The sequence below is a fragment of the Somniosus microcephalus genome, chromosome 11 (genome assembly GCF_052327205.1).
Source record: "Somniosus microcephalus isolate GS21.2 chromosome 11, FLI_Smic_1.0, whole genome shotgun sequence".
Taxonomy (NCBI): Eukaryota; Metazoa; Chordata; class Chondrichthyes; order Squaliformes; family Somniosidae; genus Somniosus; species Somniosus microcephalus.
In genome coordinates, this window is record NC_140997.1 from 10,054,046 (window position 1) to 10,073,559 (window position 19,514).

At 44.2% G+C, this 19,514-nt stretch overlaps 1 protein-coding gene across 12 annotated transcripts in view; it reads right to left on the bottom strand.

The window, feature by feature from the left end:
• LOC147110302 (myosin phosphatase Rho-interacting protein-like) overlaps positions 1-17,494 on the bottom strand; it is a 205,232-nt gene extending 187,738 nt beyond the window's left edge. For 4 of the 12 annotated variants that reach the window (XM_086000163.1, XM_086000168.1, XM_086000162.1 and 1 more), the window contains exons 1-2: positions 16,656-17,492; positions 3,130-3,207 (exon numbers count right to left, since the gene is read on the bottom strand). In XM_086000163.1, coding sequence (XP_085856289.1) covers positions 3,130-3,207; positions 16,656-16,778 — 201 coding nt within the window. In that variant the 5' untranslated portion in view covers positions 16,779-17,492. Of the gene's footprint in view, positions 1-3,129; positions 3,208-16,655 lie in introns of all 12 variants that reach the window. The other 8 variants (XM_086000157.1, XM_086000156.1, XM_086000158.1 and 5 more) reach the window with 7 other exon arrangements.
• Positions 17,495-19,514: the final 2,020 nt, after the last annotated feature.

Sequence of the window (19,514 nt, forward strand, 5' to 3'; positions counted from 1 at the left end):
AAAGTGCATCCAGGAGAGCTTTTTGAGCCAACATGTAGAAAGTCCTACAAGAGAGGGGGCGGTACTGGACCTAATTCTAGGGAATGTAGCCGGGCAAGTGGTGGAAGTGTCAGTAGGAGAGCACTTTGGCGACAGTGACCATAATTCGGTGAGATTTAAGGTGGTCATGGAAAAAGACAAAGACGGCCTGGAAATAAGGGTTCTAAATTGGGGGAAGGCCGATTTTAATATGATAAGGCAGGATCTGGCAAAAGTGGACTGGGAGCAAATACCTATAGGAAAATCCACATCAAAGCAGTGGGAGACTTTCAGAAGGGAAATAGAGAGAGTACAACGCCAACATGTTCCCGTAAAGGTCAAGGGTGGGACCAACAAGCAAAGGGAACCTTGGATGACAAGGGATATACAAAAATGCATTAGGAAAAAAAGGGGGGCTTTTGGCAGTTACAAAAGACTTAAGACAGAAGAAGCCCTAGAGGAGTATAAAAAGTGCAGGGGCATACTTAAAAAAGAAATTAGGAGAGCGAGGAGGGGCCATGAAATAACACTGGCGAGCAAAATAAAGGAAAATCCTAAGATGTTTTATAAGTATATTAAGGGCAAGAGGATAACCAGGGAAAGGGTAGGGCCCATTAGGGACCAAAGTGGCAATCTGTGTGTAGAGCCAGATGATGTAGGCGGGGTTTTAAATGAATTTTTTGCATCTGTGTTCACTATGGAGAAAGACGATGTAGACATAGAAATCGGGCAAGGGGACTGTGATATACTTGAACATATTAGCATCGAGAGGGAAGAGGTACTAGAGGTTTTAGCAGGCCAAAAAGTGGATAAATCCCCAGGCCCGGACGAGATGTATCCCAGGCTGCTGTGTGAGGCAAAGGAGGAGATTACAGGGGCTCTGACACAAATTTTCAGAACCTCTCTGGCCACAGGGGATGTACCAGAGGACTGGAGAACAGCTAACGTAGTACCATTATTCAAGAAGGGTAGCAGGGATAAACCAGGAAATTACAGGCCAGTGAGCCTAACATCTGTGGTAGGGAAATTATTGGAAAAGATTCTGAGGGACAAAATTAGTCTCCACTTGGAGAGGCAAGGATTAATCGGGGATAGTCAGCATGGCTTTGTCAAGGGTAAATCATGTCTGACCAATCTGATTGAATTTTTCGAGGGGGTGACTAGGTGTGTGGATGAAGGAAATGCTGTGGATGTGGTATACATGGACTTCAGTAAGGCTTTTGACAAAGTCCCGCATAGGAGACTGGTCAAGAAGCTAAGAGCCCATGGGATCCAGGGTGCCTTGGCACGTTGGATCCTAAACTGGCTGAGTGGCAGGAGGCAGAGGGTGATGGTCGAAGGTTGCTTTTGTGACTGGAAGCCTGTGTCCAGTGGGGTACCTCAGGGATCGGTGCTGGGTCCCTTGTTGTTTGTGATCTACATAAATGATTTGGATGAGAATGTAAAAGGTATGATCAGTAAGTTCGCAGATGACACGAAAATTGGTGGGGTGGTAAATTGCGAGGAGGAAAGCCTCAGGCTACAGGACGATATAAACGGGTTGGTCAGATGGGCGGAAAAGTGGCAAATGGAATTTAACCCTGAAAAGTGCGAGGTGATGCATTTTGGACGGACAAATAAGGCAAGGGAATACACAATGAGTGGTAGGACCCTAGGAAGTACAGAGGGTCAGAGGGACCTTGGTGTACATGTACATAGATCCCTGAAGGCAGCGGAACAGGTAGACAAGGTGGTTAAAAAGGCATATGGGATACTTGCCTTCATTAGCCGAGGCATAGAGTATAAGGGCAGGGAGGTTATGATGGAGCTGTACAAAACGCTGGTAAGGCCACAGCTGGAGTACTGTGTGCAGTTCTGGTCGCCTCACTATAGGAAGGATGTGATTGCATTGGAGAGGGTGCAGAGGAGATTTACCAGGATGTTACCTGGGCTGGAGCGCCTCAGCTATGAAGAAATACTGAACAGGCTGGGGTTGTTTTCCTTGGAGCACAGAAGGCTGAGGGGGGACCTGACTGAGGTGTACAAAATGATGAGGGGCATAGATAGGGTAGATAAAGAGGAACTTTTCCCCTTAGTAGGGGGGTCAATAACAAGGGGGTATAGATTCAAGGTAAGGGGCAGGAGGTTTAGAGGGGATTTGAGGAGGAACTTTTTCACCCAGAGGGTGGTTGGAGTCTGGAACTCACTGCCTGAAAGGGTGGTAGAGGCAGGAACCCTCACAACATTCAAGAAGCATTTGGATGAGCACTTGAAATGCCATTGCATACAAGGCTATGGACCAAATGCTGGAAAATGGGATTAGATTGGACAGGGCTTGATGGACGGCGCAGACACGATGGGCCGAAGGGCCTCTTTCTGTGCTGTATAATTCTATGACTCTATAGCCTAACATATTGCCTGTTTTTGGCTATTTCCATTTCCCTTCAAGAGGATAGCTTGTGAACTTGAAATAAATATGTTGGTATGATCTCTGTTTCGTACTAGAATCCCAGGCTGACCCCACCACTCCACTCGATCTACCAGCAATTTTGGGCGTCCTCATGGAGAGGAGCAAGTGCTGGCACACCACACCACTCAAGCAGCTGAAGTGTTTAAAACCACAGTTGAGAAGGAAAAGTTATTTTATTATCGACCTCTATAATGCGACACCCATCAGCCGATCCCTGCGGTGCTATCACACCTTCGTAGCTGAAGGTGACCAAAGGTGAAAGGAGGAAAGGTTGAGCAAAAATTAAACTAAAATAACTCATACTGTTTGCCCTATAGACTCATATAGATGCCATGTACCTTGTGAGGCAGACTCCAAGTTTCATGATGGTCAATCCTCATCCGTACAGTTTCCACATGCCCCGTGTGGCAATGGGTCTCACCCAGATAAAAGCACATGCCATGTGGGGTGGGCCCCATCAAAAAAGATAACAGGAGCCCTGTGCAGCAGACTCCCTCTGTAAAAGTGCCTATAATTATCTCTATTAATAGTAGTTACTGTTCCAGCAACATTCATCATATATCTGAAATGCACCAATGGCACTATAGGAAGTTTGATTCTTGAGAACAGCTGTTAATTAACTGACCAAAAAGCACTAAAAACGAAAGAACTCTTCAACTTACCCTCGATCGTTGCACTGGATTTTCAAAGTCAGTTCCTTCGGGAGCCAGCAGCAACCAGCCCCCATAGATAGGTTTTGCCTGAAACATAACAAGGACAAACTCAACAATTTAAAGATTAACTATAAGAGTCACAACCGAGATAAGTATAACATTTAGAATGGTTTTCGCTCTTGCTTTCTGTTCTTCTCTTGAAGGCGCTGATCCTTGCTGGGGTATGATCCCTCTGATACCTTACTCAAGTGGACATTCTTCCTGCAAGATAGTGAGTGGGAGCCTATTCCACTTTGTGGGGCACCATAACCCCTGAACCTGTCCTTGCCTGATGTTGCCACCTCCCCTGCCCCCCCACCCGCACCATGCAATAGAAATGGAATCCAGTGAGCCCAACACAGCACTCACTCCCAGCCCGTCCAATGCAGGATGCAATGCTGTGCATTCCAGTTAGCCAAGTTGCAGATCCAAATGGCAGAATTTTCAAAATGGTCTTCAGGTCCACCTCTAGGATAAGAGTTTACAGCTCTTAAGGCAATCCTCAACGACAGCTGCTACAACGACACCTCAACATTCCATATCGGCCCAAAAGCAGCGTGGGGTATCAGTTGCAAAGCTTCACGCCCACTTTTGCTGCTCGTAAACTCTTAGTGTTTGGAACTCCATCCCTCATGCAGTTCAAGCACAGAGTTATCTGCCACTTCTTGAACTAGGGCTGTAGAACATTCATTAAGCCACGGGAAAGTTATGGGCTTACCTCCTGGCAGCCATCACACAAAGTCTAGATTTTCCTGTATTTTCAACAGCCCTCCGGGGTCAATGACATAACTATCTTTGTTATGATTGCTTCCAGTTCTAGTTGCACCCTGTTGCTCTACCACCCAACACATTACCTGAACACCTCAGATTCCTGATTATCCAAATACTTATTCATCTGAACCAGTCATTTCCCCCGCCCCACCCCTGACACATTTGGATAATCAAGTGTATACTAACTGCAGGTAAGAAGTGTTTCAACTAAGGAAGTGCACACTAAAATAAAAGCAACTGAAAATGGGGACTTATGAAGCTGCATGCCTTTCATTTGGAATTACTGCTGCTAGTCACTAATATTCCACTTCTAGCATCAACAATCTAGCAAATATAAATAACTCGTAGCACAGAATTCCCTGCTGCCTGACCAGTCACCATTTTGCAATTTGGGTGAACAGAGCAGGCAACAGCTGTGTGACTTCTCCATCTGTAATATGTGGTATAGACAGACACAATAGCATCACTATTGCATCTTTTCACTTAAGATAACACGCTTTAACTATATAAGTCAAGAATACACGAAAACATTTGAATGTGATGTACAACTCTTGTAATGAGACACCATTTCAAAGGCCATTAGGCTGGAGTGTAATAAAAGTCTTTGCATTCATACATCATTTTCCAAATTATGTACAAGATACACTTTTTTTTTTTAAATAAAAAAATGCAAAATCAGGGCTTTGATACAAATTTCTTGTATGCAATCTCGATAATCCTGGATGGGTGGACATTGGTACTGCACAAAACAACATTAGTGAAATTACGGACACGAGAAATAGATTACGGCTGGTCATGCAGAGCCACGGAGTTAGTACCACTGCCAGAGAAACAATAGCAGTGAACTCCCTTTGTTCCCCACTTCTTCAATCTGATTTCATTCGTTTTTGTAGTGGTAGCTTCAGACTGGCTGAGGCCCACATGACTCACTGACTTGTGCAAACATGAGATACTCTCAAGAAAGATTCTTTCCTTTCTTATGCAGGACAATAAAATAAAAATGAAACATCCATTGCAGAGATTCAAGCACAAAATCTAGGCTGACATTCCAGTGCAGTACTGAGGGAGTGCTGCACAGACGGAGATGCCACCCTTCAGATGAGATGTTAAACCGAGGCCCCGTCTGCCCTCTCAGGTGGACGTAGCACTATTTCAAAGTAGAGCAGTGGAGTTCTCCCTGGTGTCCTGGCCAATATTTATCCCCCAACCAACATCACTAAAACGGATTACCTGGTCATTATCACATTGCTGTTTGTTGCAGATTGCTGTGTGCAAATTGGCTGCCACATTTCCTACAACGGTGACTACACTTCAAAAGTACTTAATTGACTGTAAAATGCTTTGGGACGTCCTGAGGTTGTGAAAGGCGCTGTAGAAATGCAAGTCTTTCTTTGTTTCATTAACACATTGAGTCTCCACATGCAGGGGAGAGGAGTCTGCCTGCGGATACAAAACAAAAATCGAAAGATTTCTGGGTTTTATAGTAGATATTCTACTCAGGTTCAGCATCACCAACCACTGCTTTAAGCAGACCTCGCATCCTCCAGGAACTGAAATGTGTCTTTACATGCTCAATATCTAGGTAAAAAAAAGTTGAACAGAAAGCACTTACCATTATATTCTGGTTTACTGTTATCTATCACCTACCACCATGTACCCCCTTGTCTTCAGTAGGTAGCTGAATAGACACTATCAGATGAAAGCTCAACAGAAATTTATTTCACATTAAAACAAGTAAATGAACAGTGTTCATTACAAGCAGTGTATTTACAGTAGTTTACAAACTTGGCTAATCCTCGGAATGTTATAAACACAAGGGGGGAAAAATTGGCTCGTGCCCCCTTTGGAGCGAAAACTCCCAGTAGCGCCCCCGCACCCGAAATTCAATGGGGGGTGCTACTGGAAGCTCTTGGGGCGTTCCCATTGAATATCACAGCGCTACATGCAGCAGCGCCACGCACACCAGCACGTAGCGCCGCGGTACTGCAGGCCACCCTCCCTGATTAAAGGGGAGGGGCCTAGCGCAGCGCGCACCGGGGCCCTGCTGAACCATCGGGGAGCGGGGTGCTGGCAAAAGAGCCCAGCACTCAACAGGTGTGCCGGGCTGACAGATCGCGGCCAGCACCCCGCAGGAGGAGGCCAGAGGGGGCAGGTGCTGGCAGGTGGCCCAAAAAAAAAGGCCACCCAACACTGGCCCTTTAATTATCGCCGCCCCGGCAGCAAAAACGCCCCCTGACCGTCGGACATAGCGTCAGGTGGTAGGTCAGGGGGCACGAGCCAAGTTTGTGGCCGGGGTGCAAGCGAGGCGCAGCACACGGCAATGGCATCATCGCCAGAGGCGCAGCGCCGCGGGGCACTACCAGCTACTGCCGCCGCTAACCTCCCACTGAATTTCGCGGGTGGTGTTAGTGGCGCCGCGCCCGGGCCCTAGTTGCTTTGCACCCGGGAGGCGCAAAGCAACCGAATTTCCTCCCCCCCACTCCCCAAGTTCTTTGATCTTTGTAAACAGCTACTCACTTTTTACATGGCAAAACACTACCACTGAGCCAAATCTCATACAGTCTCTTTGCTGGCCTTAATGACTGATGAGCTGGGAGCAAATGGCCCCAGATAAGACCACACTCAGATTCTCTAGGTCACAGACTGGTCCGTCAAACCGACTGCAAAAAATGATTGGCCCTGCCATCATCACAGGCCTGACTCCCATCTTCACCTTAGACACAGCAGTCAATCACGAATCACCGCCCCAGGATGGCTCGATTCATTCATCGGTGCCAGAATCCTTGAACAACCCATTCAAGATCCTGTAAAGGCATGTCAGAAATTGTAGCTTTCACAACTACATTAGATCAACAGCCAAACTAATTTTTAAAAAGATACAGGAGGATACTGTACCAATCAAACTGTCATTTGGACTGGGCTATCCATCACAAAATTACTAACTGCATATGCAAGTCCCATACAAGCCCATGCAGACAACCCACTTAGGTTCTGAGCTATTACCCTTTGAATGAGCTGGCCACTGTTTGTGGGTGAACCTGGGTTTTTAAACCCTTCATGTGCCATAATCTGTAAAATCAGGAACGAAATAACCCACGAGACAAAAGTGCTCAATTTGTTCGTCACAGAGCACCACTGCAAAATTTGAAAATACCCAACAAATGGGACATCAGTTGTACGTTGGAATAAGTATCTTTCCGTCATTTTTTCCAAAAGATACAAACCTGAGTGAAGAAAAAAATCAACAAGCATGCCACATTTCAGGATTTTTGATGACTTGGTCACTGAAGGATTCTGGTGTCATTTGTAATAAAATATTACTATTAAGTTAAATTTAGGGGAATAAATCCACAGAACAGCCACGAGCTAGGGATACAGATTAGAATTCAGGCATAACATCTATCAAATTTGCTTGAAACAATGGTGGTTTATTAAGAACATCCCTCTAAACATTCGTGCACAGAATGTTGCAATGGCCCTATTCATTTGTGCTCAGCAGGAGTTAATTGCCATGAAACCTTCACCTAGGTGGCAGTAGCTGGTTTGATTGGTGGGCTCAGTTGTCCAGTTTCTGGGCACAGAGAGCTGGGAGACAGTCAGAGATCAAGCCATTAGCTTCCTGTCCAGTTAAGGAATGAAGAAGCAGAATCAAGGAGTCTGTGTGATCTGGCAAGGAAGCCAGACCTAAAGATAGACGGCTCTCTCCTTAAATTCAGGGGCAAACAGTTGCAGATAGTCTTCTAGTCACAAGAATGCATTTAGACCACTAACAGGAACAGTGTGGTGGATTTTGTTATTTTCTATGCTACGAGGCGTGTTACAAAAACATGATGATGTTAGGTAAATGTCAATCAGCTTGTTCAGTTATTGGTTGTAAATCAGCCTTGTTAAATTAGTGTTTTTCAATCTGCCTTTCAGTGGATTGGAGCTGTGCATGTGGAGGCATGCGAGCCATTACAGTATCTAGTTCATATAACAAGTGGTTTCATTGTTATGGCTCCCAATCACACTATCGTAGGACTAGATACTGGCCAGTGAAGGTAAATTCCCAATTGTAAGGGACACAGGATCCACATATGGAAGAGACTGATGACGCGGAACCAGGGAGAATATATAGTTCAAACTGAAAATGTAGAACATAGCACAAGGACGGAGTGGAGCAGTAGATGAATGAACTGGAAGGTAGCCTGAGACTGCACCAAACAAGTCTGGAATAGGAAGATAATAACCAGGTCTCCAGAAATCCTGTAAGTTTGAGAGCAGCCTATATCATGGTTGTGCATATAATCAGAGTTGTGATCTTGGGGAATCTCTGTAGATATCTTATGTTTCTTGTTTATAAAGGAGAAAGGACTGTATTAAGGACAAGTCTTGTGTGGCCATTACCTTGACTGGCCAGTAGAAGAGGCTTGGTTCCAGCACTGAATGCACCCCAGGTGCTGGTACCATTGGGATACACATCTCAGTATGAAATTCATAACTGGCAGATGGTAATTACACAATTAGTTTTATGTATAGGAAATGATACAGGAGAAAAAGAACAAACTTGTATTTATATAGCGCCTTACACAACCTCAGGATATCCCAAAATGCTTTACAGCCAATTAAATACTTTTGGAGTCACTGTTGTAATAGGAAAATGCAGCAGCCAATTTGCACACGGCAAGTTCCCACAAACAGCAATGAGATTAATGACCAAATAATCTCTTTTAGTGATGCTGTTGAGGGATAAATATTGGTCAGGGCGCCAGGAGAACTCCCCTGCTCTTCTTCAAATAGTGCCAGGCGATCTTTTACCTGAAAAAGCAGACAGGGCCTCCGTTTAACATCTCATTGGAATGACGGCACCTCCAACAGAGCAGCATTCCCTCAGTACTACACTTAAGTATTAGCCTAGATTATGTACTCATGTTGCAAGAATGTATCCTAGCATGGGAGTTGTTTCTCTTCTCCACAGTCTTGTCAAAACTCAGGTGGCTGGATCAAGGGGTATAGCTCTTCCACTTACCTGCAGTTCTGATTTGGTTCGTGACTCAAATAGGCTCTTTTGGATGAATTCTGCCTTCAGTTGCGGTGGGGTGGGGTTACATTGATTATATATTCATCCAACTCCATCCAGTCTTTTGCTGAGGTTTGTATTCTATACTCATCACTTCCCTAAGTGCACACAACCACCAACCTCCCTTTCCTCTCCAAAGTCCTTGAACGTGTTGTCGCCTCCCAAATCTGTGCCCATCTTTCCCGCAATTCCATGTTTGAAACCTCCAATCAGGTTTCAGCCCCGGCCACAATACCGAAACGGCTCTCATCAAAATCACAAATGACAGCCTTTGTGACTGTGACAAGGGTAAACTATCCCTCCTCGTCCTTCTTGACTTGTCTGCAGCCTTTGACACGGTTGACCACTCCATCCTTCAACACCTCTCCACCGTCGTCCAGCTGGGTGGGACTGCACTCACCTGGTTCCATTCTTATCTATCTAATCGTAGCCAGAGAATCACCTGCAATGGCTTCTCTTCCCACTCCTGCATCGTTACCTTTGGTGTCCCCCAAGGATCTATCTTTGGCCCCCTCCTATTTCTCATCTACATGTTGCCCCTTGGCGACATAATCCGAAAACACAGCGTCAGTTTCCACATGTACGCGGACGACATCCAGCTCTACCTCACTACCACTTCTCTCGACCCCTCCACGGTCTCTAAATTGTCAGGCTGCTTGTCTGACATACAGTTCTGGATGAGCAGATATTTTCACCAATTAAATATTGGGAAGACCAAAGCCACTGTCTTCGGTTCCCACCACAAACTCTGTTCCCTAGCCACTGACTCCATCTCTCTCCCTAACATCTGTCTGAGGCTGAACCACACTCTTCGCAACCTTAGTGTCATATTTGACCTTGAAATGAGCTTCTGACCACATATCTGCAGCATAACTAAGAATGCCTATTTCCACCTCTATATCATCGCCCGTCTCCGCCCCTGCCTCGGCTCATCCACTGCTGAAACCCTCATCCATGCCTTTGTTACCTCTAGACTTGACTATTCCAACACACCCCTGGCTGGCCTCCCACATTCTACCCTACGTAAACTTCAGGTCATCCAAAACTCGGCTGCCGGTGACCGAACTCGCACCAAGTCCCGTTCACCCATCACCCCTGTGCTTGCTGACCTACATTGGCTCCCTGTTAAACAACGCCTCAATTTCAAAATTCTCATCCTTGTTTTCAAATCCCTCCATGGACTCGCCCCTCCCTATCTCTGCAATCTCCTTCAGCCCCACAACCACCCACCCGAGATATCTGCGCTCTTCTAATTCTGCCCTCTTGAGTGTCCCTGATTATAAATCGCTCAACCATTGGTGACCATACCTTCTGTTGCCTAGGCTCCAAGCTCTGGAATTCCCTGCCTAAACCTCTCCGCCTCGCTACCTCTCTTTCCTCCTTTAAACCTACCACTTTGACCAAGTTTTTGGTCACCTGCCCTAATTTCTCCTTATGTGGCTCGTTGTCAATTTTTTGTTGTCTTTTAATATTCCCGTGAAGCGCCTTGGGACGTTTTTCTACGTTAAAGGCACTATATAATTGCAAGTTGTTGTTGTAGTAGTGCAATGCTGATCACTAAAGTTCAAATCAACTCTATGTTCTTCAACCAGGCAGGGAAATATTAATTTGTTATTTGGAACATCTGAATAATCTAAATTGGCACATAGATTTTGTAGGCATGTTTCCAGTCCTATGTTGTCAAATTGAGCACCAACATGTACATTCTCTCTCTCTGCGTCAGTGCGAAAAGGGAGTGAGAGTTCACTATTCAAGTATCAGGTTTCACAACACCAGCAAAAGGAAGGAATAACTCAGGCAACTATCAACTGATTAGCTTTAAGTCAGTAGTAGGAAAATTATTAGAGACTATAATTAGAGATCAAATAAGTTAATACTTAAAAGGGCATAGACCGATCAAAGATACTCAACATGGATTTGTGAAGGGTAGGTCATGTTTGACTAACCTGATAGAATGTAGGTGGGATGGGGGGGTGCTGGGAGAAGAGAATTCAGTAGATGTAGTTTATATGGACTTCCAAAAAGCATTTGATAAAGTACGACATTAGAAATTGGTCGAGATAATTAAGCCCATGCCGTAAAAGCAAAACTGATGGTATGGACATAGAGATCATTGAAAGAGAAACAGCAGAGAGTTTTTTTTTTAATTCGTTTATGGAATGTGGGCGTCGCTGGCATGGCCAACATTTATTGCCCATCCTTATCATTAATAGATGATTCTCAATCTAGCAGGCAGTGGCTTGTGGTATTGGAATATATAACTAAACTTGCATAGGGCATGCACTTGCTATCCATAAACATTACTTTTGCTCATTATTTTTGGTCACGTTTTTCTGTCAATATTTACCACTATAAATTGTTGCGAACATTTCCCATTCAATTCTGCATGGTCAACTCTCAAGATGGAGTTGCTGGCTTTGGCCACTAGGTCTCAGTCCCTCCTAACTCCATCGCCATCTTGTACGTAAAAAAAAAAACTTATAACCGTCAACTGACTGTGGGCAACACCACGTGCAATTTACTAGAACATTGCAAATTTATCAAGATGATAGCAGGGATGAGATACAAGGAATAGTTACAGATTAGAGCATCATTCTCCTGAACTGAGAAGATTGGAAGGAAATTTGATAGAGGTATTCAACATGAAAAAAGGAATAGACAAAGTAAACACAGATCATTGCCATTGATAGGTAAATCACGAGGTCACAATCCCAAGATAACAATAGATACATAAATGCAGAGATTAGAAAAAAAAATTCATGCAAAGAGTTATCAGAATGTGGAATGCTTTGCCACCAATGGCAATTGATGCTGAGATTGATTACAATATTCAGAAAGGTATTGGATAATTAAATATTAAAAGGCATGGGGAGAAAGCAGGAAAGTAGGACTACATAAAATCAACACAAGACCTAAATTCAGCACAGACAAGGAGGGCAAAATGATCTCCTCCTACACTAAAATTTCTACGTTCATACATTTTCTAAGCATTGGATAATTTTTGACCACAAAAAATATAGCAGATACTACAGTATAACTTTACCAAACACTGGCTCGTTTAATAAGAGTAAAGCGGTGGGAGTAAATACTACATGCCTATCAGCATCATCAAGAACCTCTCGCTAATTGAATTACTTTCATGGCTTTTTGTAATTGAAAACCTTCACTTTCTAATAAACAAAATATGGCAACCATCATACAGATCGTAAGGGGTATGTTGCTACTGCCCTCTTCATGTTACCATACCACTACAGAAAACAGTCAGTAAGGTCTTGGTAATGTTTACGTGACATGACAATATTCACACTGACTAATTCCAGTCTCAGTAGAAGTGCTGAATATGTACAGAGGCAGTTAAATATATTATCAGCGCAAATTCACGACCTCTAGTTCTGTAAGTTTTCTCTTTCACACTTCTTCCTTCCCACTCCCCTTGCCACATACCAAGTTTGAGATTGCCACAAACTCCAGAACCACAGGACACAGGATCAAGTTTAAAAGAGGGAAGATCCACAAATAGTATAAATTAGCTACTCTACAGGGGGTAGTGATTGTATGGAATGGACTGCCTGGGGTTAATGGAGGCAGACAGTGTGGAAATATTTAAGGAAGATTTGGATACATATTTGAGCAAGTGGCAATTGAGAAGTATTCATTTTTTGCACCAGCAAAATAGACTGCAGTCTTTTCTAATCTTATACTTTCCCATGTCTCTGCTAATTCAGTTCTATATCCAAGAACAGTTCAAAGCCCGTGAGAAAGCGCCCAACTGCTGCACATGCCGTACTTTACAATGCAACTGAACCCAAGAACTCAGTGTGGGGAATTGTGTGCGTGCGCCCACGTACCAAAATTCAGCCTATTTTGCCACCCCTGCTCTATGCCATCATTTAGCACACTGCCCCACCCCCTTGCTCCATATCATTCATTCAGCCTATTGCCTCACTCTATGCATCATATCATTCAGCACTTTGCCCCACCCATACTCCGTATCGGAGTAAACTGCTGTACTTCCGCTCCATATTATGATTCAGAACACTCCCTCACCCCATTCATATCATTCAGCAGTCACACCCCTTCATTTATCATTCACAACTGCTCTACCATACTGGAATTTAGCATAATGTCCCTCGCCTGCTCTGTATTATAATTCAATACACTACACCGCTACCTGCATATGTTGTAATTCAGCATACTATCACATCCTCCTGCTCTATGTAATCATTCAACACACTGCCCCACCTCCTGCTCCATATCATTCAGCACACTGTCCCGTCCAAGAAAGAAATATTAGGAGGGATTACCAAAACCATGGTCAAGGTGAGTTTTAAGAATGGTCTTAAAAAGAGAGGTAGTAAAACAAAGGGATTTAGGGAGGTAATTCTAGAGCCTGGCGCCTAGGCAAATGAAGGTACAGCTGCCAATGGTGGTGGTGGTTGAAGGGCTGCAGGAGGTTACAGAGACAGGGAGGGGCAAGGCCATAAAGGAACTTAAACACGAGGATGAGAATTTAAAATTTGAGGTGTTGGCGGACGAGAATTTAAAATTTGAGGTGTTGATGGACTAGAAGCCAATGCTGCTCAGTGAGTATCGGGTGAGCAGGACTTGGTGCAGGATAGGATAGAGGCAGCAAAGTTTTGGATGAGCTGGTTTACAGAGGGTGGGTGATGGGAGGTCGGCCAAGAGAGCATTGGGTCTGAAGGTGTCAAAAAGCAGGGATGAGGGTTTCAGCAGCAGATGGGCTGGGATAGGGGCAGAGGCAAGTGATGTTAGAGGTGGATGCAGTAGATCTGGGGTTGGAAGCTCAACTCAGGGTTGAATATGACACCGAAGCTGAAAAGAGTCTCTTTCAGCCTGAGATAATGGCCAGGAAAGGCAAATGAAATTAATGACAAGGGTATAGAGTTTGTGGTGAGACCAAAAGCGTAGGAAATTGTGGCTCATCCAAGACTGGATGTTGGACAAGCAGTCTGACAACACAGAGGCAGGGGAGAGGTGGAGAAGTGGTGGACAGTAGAGCTGGGTGCCATTTGCATACATGTGGAAGCTGAGCTGGGGTTATCTTTGCATTCCAAGATGATCCTGGAGCAGTGGACAACTTCGGCAAAGGACAATGAGGCCCAATGATGCTTGATGTGCTCTAGCAAGATCTGGTGATGGATGGCTAAACTAGTTATGGCCAGATATGCACCGCTTAGACTTGAGGGAGCAAAGATGGGGGCCATATCAGGGGGAACGACCAGGATGGAGGAGAGCAAAGGCTGAATTGGATAAAAGTCTGTTCTGTCTGTTTGCTGCATCATGGTACAGTATCCCAGCAGGGCCTGGCAGACAGCATGCAGCTTTATTGGAAAATTATTGGTGCCATGCTTGCAATTTTCCTCCCATTAATATCAATGGATTAAAAATTGCAGACAAAGCACCCATAATTTTCTAATCAGTTGCCTGCTATATGAAAACCCTATACTAGTGGTGCTGGGCCTCAAAGTTCCGTCCAATGTCTAGGCCCACCCATGAAGAGAAACCATTTGGGAGAGGTGCTGGTACCTGTAGAACTGTAGCTCAGCATGAATCAGCACTTTCAAGAGTGGAAAGGAGAAAATAGAAACAAAATTAGAGTAGATGCAGGCAATAACGAAACTGCAATGTCCTTGAGGGACTCACGATGGTGTCATGAACAGTTTAACTGAGTCACTATCAACTAAACCTGCACACGGGGTGTCTTCAGGTGAAGTTAGAGGTTGAGGGACCATGGCAAGCACGTATAATTCAATCCAAATTTTAAAGTCATACAATATGTTCTTACTTTAAAAAAAAAGTACTTTTACAAAGCTGATGACATATTAGGAATCTATAGAGTTGGTTACAGCATAGGAGTTTCTCTTAGTACAGGTACAGGCTAAGGAGCTGCAAAACTGAGATGCTGCATTGCCATTGCTGGAAGGAGGGTGTAACTACAGTTTACATTATAAATGTGGACAGGAATTCATAATGGGATAAATTGACATAGGAAATGTGTGTAGATATAAGGTTTTTAATATATTATGTATATAGTATTATAATAATTATGACCTGTTGCCAACATATTTGCCCCAAGCTAGATCTGGCATTGAGTACGTACGGGGCATTCAAATTGAGCCAATGCGTGCTGACATCCTTAACCAAAGATTGAATTTGAGACATAATCACTGATAATTTACTAGAATTTGAAATGCAGTAAATTACTGGGATATCAATGGAAATTCAAAATGAAATAGATTACCGAGATATCACTGGAATTTTAAATGGAGTGGATTATTGGGATATAGCACAACCTCTACTCTTGCATCCTTTAATTTACTCAAACCTTCAAAGCAAAACAATAATTCAGCTCAAGTATTTTTTTTAAACTAAAAAGTTGAAATAAAAACAGAAGATGCGGGAAACAGATTAAGATGTCTGGTAGAGAGACTTCATCAGAACTGATCAGGAATCTTAACCTGCCTCTCTTTTCAGATACTGGCGGACCTGCTATGCATTCCCTAGATTAGATTATTTTTTAAATCTTTACTATCGAGCTAGCTTTCAGAGACTTGGCATAAAGTGTCTTCACCTGCTGGCGTGAAATACAGGATTTAAAATCTATTGCTAGAAACTGGGAGACCTCCTGTGGGTAAATCCCTAGGCAGAATCTATTTACCTCACTGCACAGCAGCTAAATGCGGCCCTGACCTTGTGCTATTTCAATGATATAAATCAGTCAAAATAAGTACAGGACCGAGATCTAATTATACAGATTACCCATCGCACTTTGAGGTCTGGGATTACACGAAGCAATTCCCACAATAAATAAAACGATTATATAAACACAGCATTATAGAGGCTGATGACATCAAATTACAGGGTCTCAGGAGACAATCCGTTTAACTTTTCACTGAAGGGGGAATGAAGAAAACTCGAGTCTTGTATCCGACACGGTCCCAAAGCCGCTCCTGTATTCCTACATTTTGGAGAACAAGAAACTTATATGGCCCGTCGGTCACGCACATCACTGCACTAGGGATAGTCCCCCAGCCTCAAGTGGACAATAACTGGGAGAAAGGTGGGATTATATAACCGTCCACCAACTCCATACTGTAATAAGATCGAAGTTAGAGCATCGAAGAATCCGCTCTCCGGATTGTTCACATCTAGGATAGAACGTGCTGAGCCATCGCGCGAAATTGCAAGGGTTAATTGCCCGAGCGCTTGCGGGGGATGTAAATACATTCAAATATTGAACTGAATGGCCTGGTCACAATCCGCTCTGCAGCCTAGCAAAGTGTAAACACGGTGGGCGCCGCTGGTTTTGTGACTAATAGTTATTTACATAAAAATCAAATTATCTCTTAGATCAAATAAGGCGAGACAGAGAGCCCAGGCTTACAGAAAGACAATTAGGAAATGGGTGAGTAATGCTACAGAAATAAGCGAGTCTGAATCCAGCTCCGAACTTGTCATAAACTCAGACTCTGCCTCCAATACATTGCTTCTGTACATTTTCTGACACTGTTGCATTTATTTTAAAAAATGGTTTGAACTCAAATCATTAAAACAAAAATTGTGATAAAATGTTGGCAACGCGGCCAATCCGTTTACAAACACACCGGGGAAGAGTTCAGAGATTTATTTTATTTCTTTTGCTCACCTGGTTAAAATCTTGATCGGAGGTTAGGTGCGATTCTCGGGGTTTGAAGCAGTTTTGACACTTACTCTGATTGAAGATATTCGCCTGGAATTTCCTACAAGCTGCATTTTCTTTGGCAAACATGGTCCCGAAGAACAGTAACAAGGCAAGCGCCGAGTTTGAGAACTCCCATGGATATTGGGACAGACCGTGGGAGGCTGCTGGGGCCGGGACTCCCTCTCGCCCCTTCAGCCGCTTAGTAATGTCCCTCTAAACACCGGAATCCTGGTCCCGAACCACAAACTGCACTGGTTGCATTCCCGCCCCCCTCAAAAAAAAAAGCCGAAGCACAATCCTGGAGCCAACGGGGATTCAGCGCCTGGTTCCCGGCCACATAGCGCTGGAGCTGACCGGGATAACGAGCTCCTGCCCGGGTTAGTGAGCTAGTCGCCTTGTTTACGATCTTGGCCTCGTTCACGCGCACACACACAAAACGTCTCCCTACTCCTTGCCTGGGTTGTAGCCTCAATGACTCCAACACTCGCTGGCTGCTCTAAGTACGGTGGAAGCCGGAGCCGAAACTCACAAACAGAACCCAGCTCCGCAATCTGCAACGCCTGCGCATTTCCACGCACACGTCATCCAGAGCCACCTTTCCCGTACAACCCTGGGAGAGTGAAAGGCAACCACTAGACCCCGAACCGTTCACCTCCAACCCAAAACAGGAAGGGTGATGAGAACCGACCGAAAGCATTCACATCCAGTTCAGCGAACAAACTCACCAACTAACCTCTCCATTCCCCAAAACTGGACAGTTCCATTTTACCAAAACAAGCTCAACATCCCACCTGCCCAAACCCCCCAAATATTCCCACTGAATACTGGGAAACTCAATGGATACAATCCCACACATGTTACACTCCAACTGTGAGGTTATACCCCATCGGAAAAGACTGAACAGGCTGGGGCTCTTTTCTCCAGAAAAGAGAAGACTGAGGGGGTGACCTGATGGAGGTCTTTAAGATTATGAAATGGTTTGATCGGGTAGACGTAGAGAAGATGTCTCCACTTGAGGGTGAGACCAGTGTTAGATCCGTGATTCTTTAAATAGGATGTTTCCCCAAGAACTACACGGAGGCTGTAACTTAACAATCAACAGGTGTTTACTAGAGTAGAGTAGTCTCACGACTGAAGTACAGAAGCCTGCTCCGGCTCTATATACAGGTGTGGTCACTGCCGGTACTACAGTATACAGGAGCTGTAAAACAGTTCTCTCTTAAAGGTACATACACAACAACCAGAACTAGGGGCCATAAATATAAACTGGTCACTAATAAATACAAAAGGGATTTCAGGAGAAACTTCTTTACCCAGAGAGTGCTGAAAATGTGGAACTCGCTACCACAAGGCATAGTTGAGGCGAATATCACAGACGCATTTAAGGGGAAGCTAGATAAACACACGAGGGAGAAAGGAAGAAGGATATGTTAGATGAAGAGTGGGACCTCCTGTGGAAGGGTCAAACCCGAAACGTCAACTCAAATTTCTCTCCACGGATGTTGCTTGACTTGCTGAGTTTTTCCAGCATTTTCTGTTGTTATTTCGGATTTCCAACATCTGCAGTATTTTGCTATCGTACTGGCATGGACCTGTTGGGCCAAATGGCCTGTTTCTGTGCTGTAAATACTATACACTACTATGTATGTAAAAACACAGAGGAGCTGAACAGCCCCAAACTATCTCTGCCCATGGGGACGTGAATTGTCCCAAACTCCAAATCATTCATATCCAGTCCAAAATAGAGCTCCAATTCCAAATTATTTCCATCCAGAAACACAAGAAGACTGAAAAGTCCTGTATTCCAACCATTCATAATCTGTGAATAGGAAAAAACTAACAGTCCCAGCTTGTATACTATTCCTGTCCAACACAGGGCGACTGAACAGTTTCAAGCCCTAAACAATTCACATTAAGGCCAATTTATAGAGACTGAAGAACTCCAGAAAATTCAACAGCCCACCTCTCTAATGTCCTTATTAACAGAGAGAACCCAAACAACTTCCAACAATACACCTTTGCAATATAGCAAGACTAAACAGCTCAACCCAAAATTCAACATGCCAACCCTAGCCTATTAGGGAAAAAAACCCTTAGACTACTTCAGTCAGATTGAGGAAGACCCAAACTCTACTCTTATCAAACTAAATAACCACTTAAAAATCTTAATAAAACTCAAGGCTAACCTTTGCTAAACTAAAGAAAACCCAAACTGTTGTGATCAAACTAATTAAAACCCCAAACCCAGAAATTACTGTTCGGGATAGTAGCAGATGGTTAACATTTTCATTTAAAAAACTGCAATATTACACTAAGTGCTTTTCACATTTTAATGGAGGCCTTCACACTTTTATCTTAATTGGATTAACACCTCTATTAAAATAGCAGACCTTGTGGAGATGAACTGAGGACACCCTCCATCATGTTGTATGGCTCTATCACCGTGCTAAATGGGATAGATTCAAAACAGATCTAGCAGCTCCAAACTGGGCATCCATGAGGCGCTGTGGGACATCAGCAGCTGTAACCTCATGGCCCGGCAGATCCCTCACTCTCACCATTACCATCAAGCCAGGGATCAACCCTGGTTCAGTAAAGAGTGTAGAAGAGCATGCCATGAGCAGCACCAGGCGTACCTAAAAATGAGGTGCCAACCTGGGGAAGCTGCAACACAGGACTACATGCATGCTAAACAGCAAAAGCAGCATGCTATAAACAGAGCTAAGTGATCCCACAATCAACAGATCAGATTAATGCATTGCAGTCCTGCCACATCCAGTCGTGAATGGTGGTGGACAATTAAACAACTAACGGGAGGAGGCG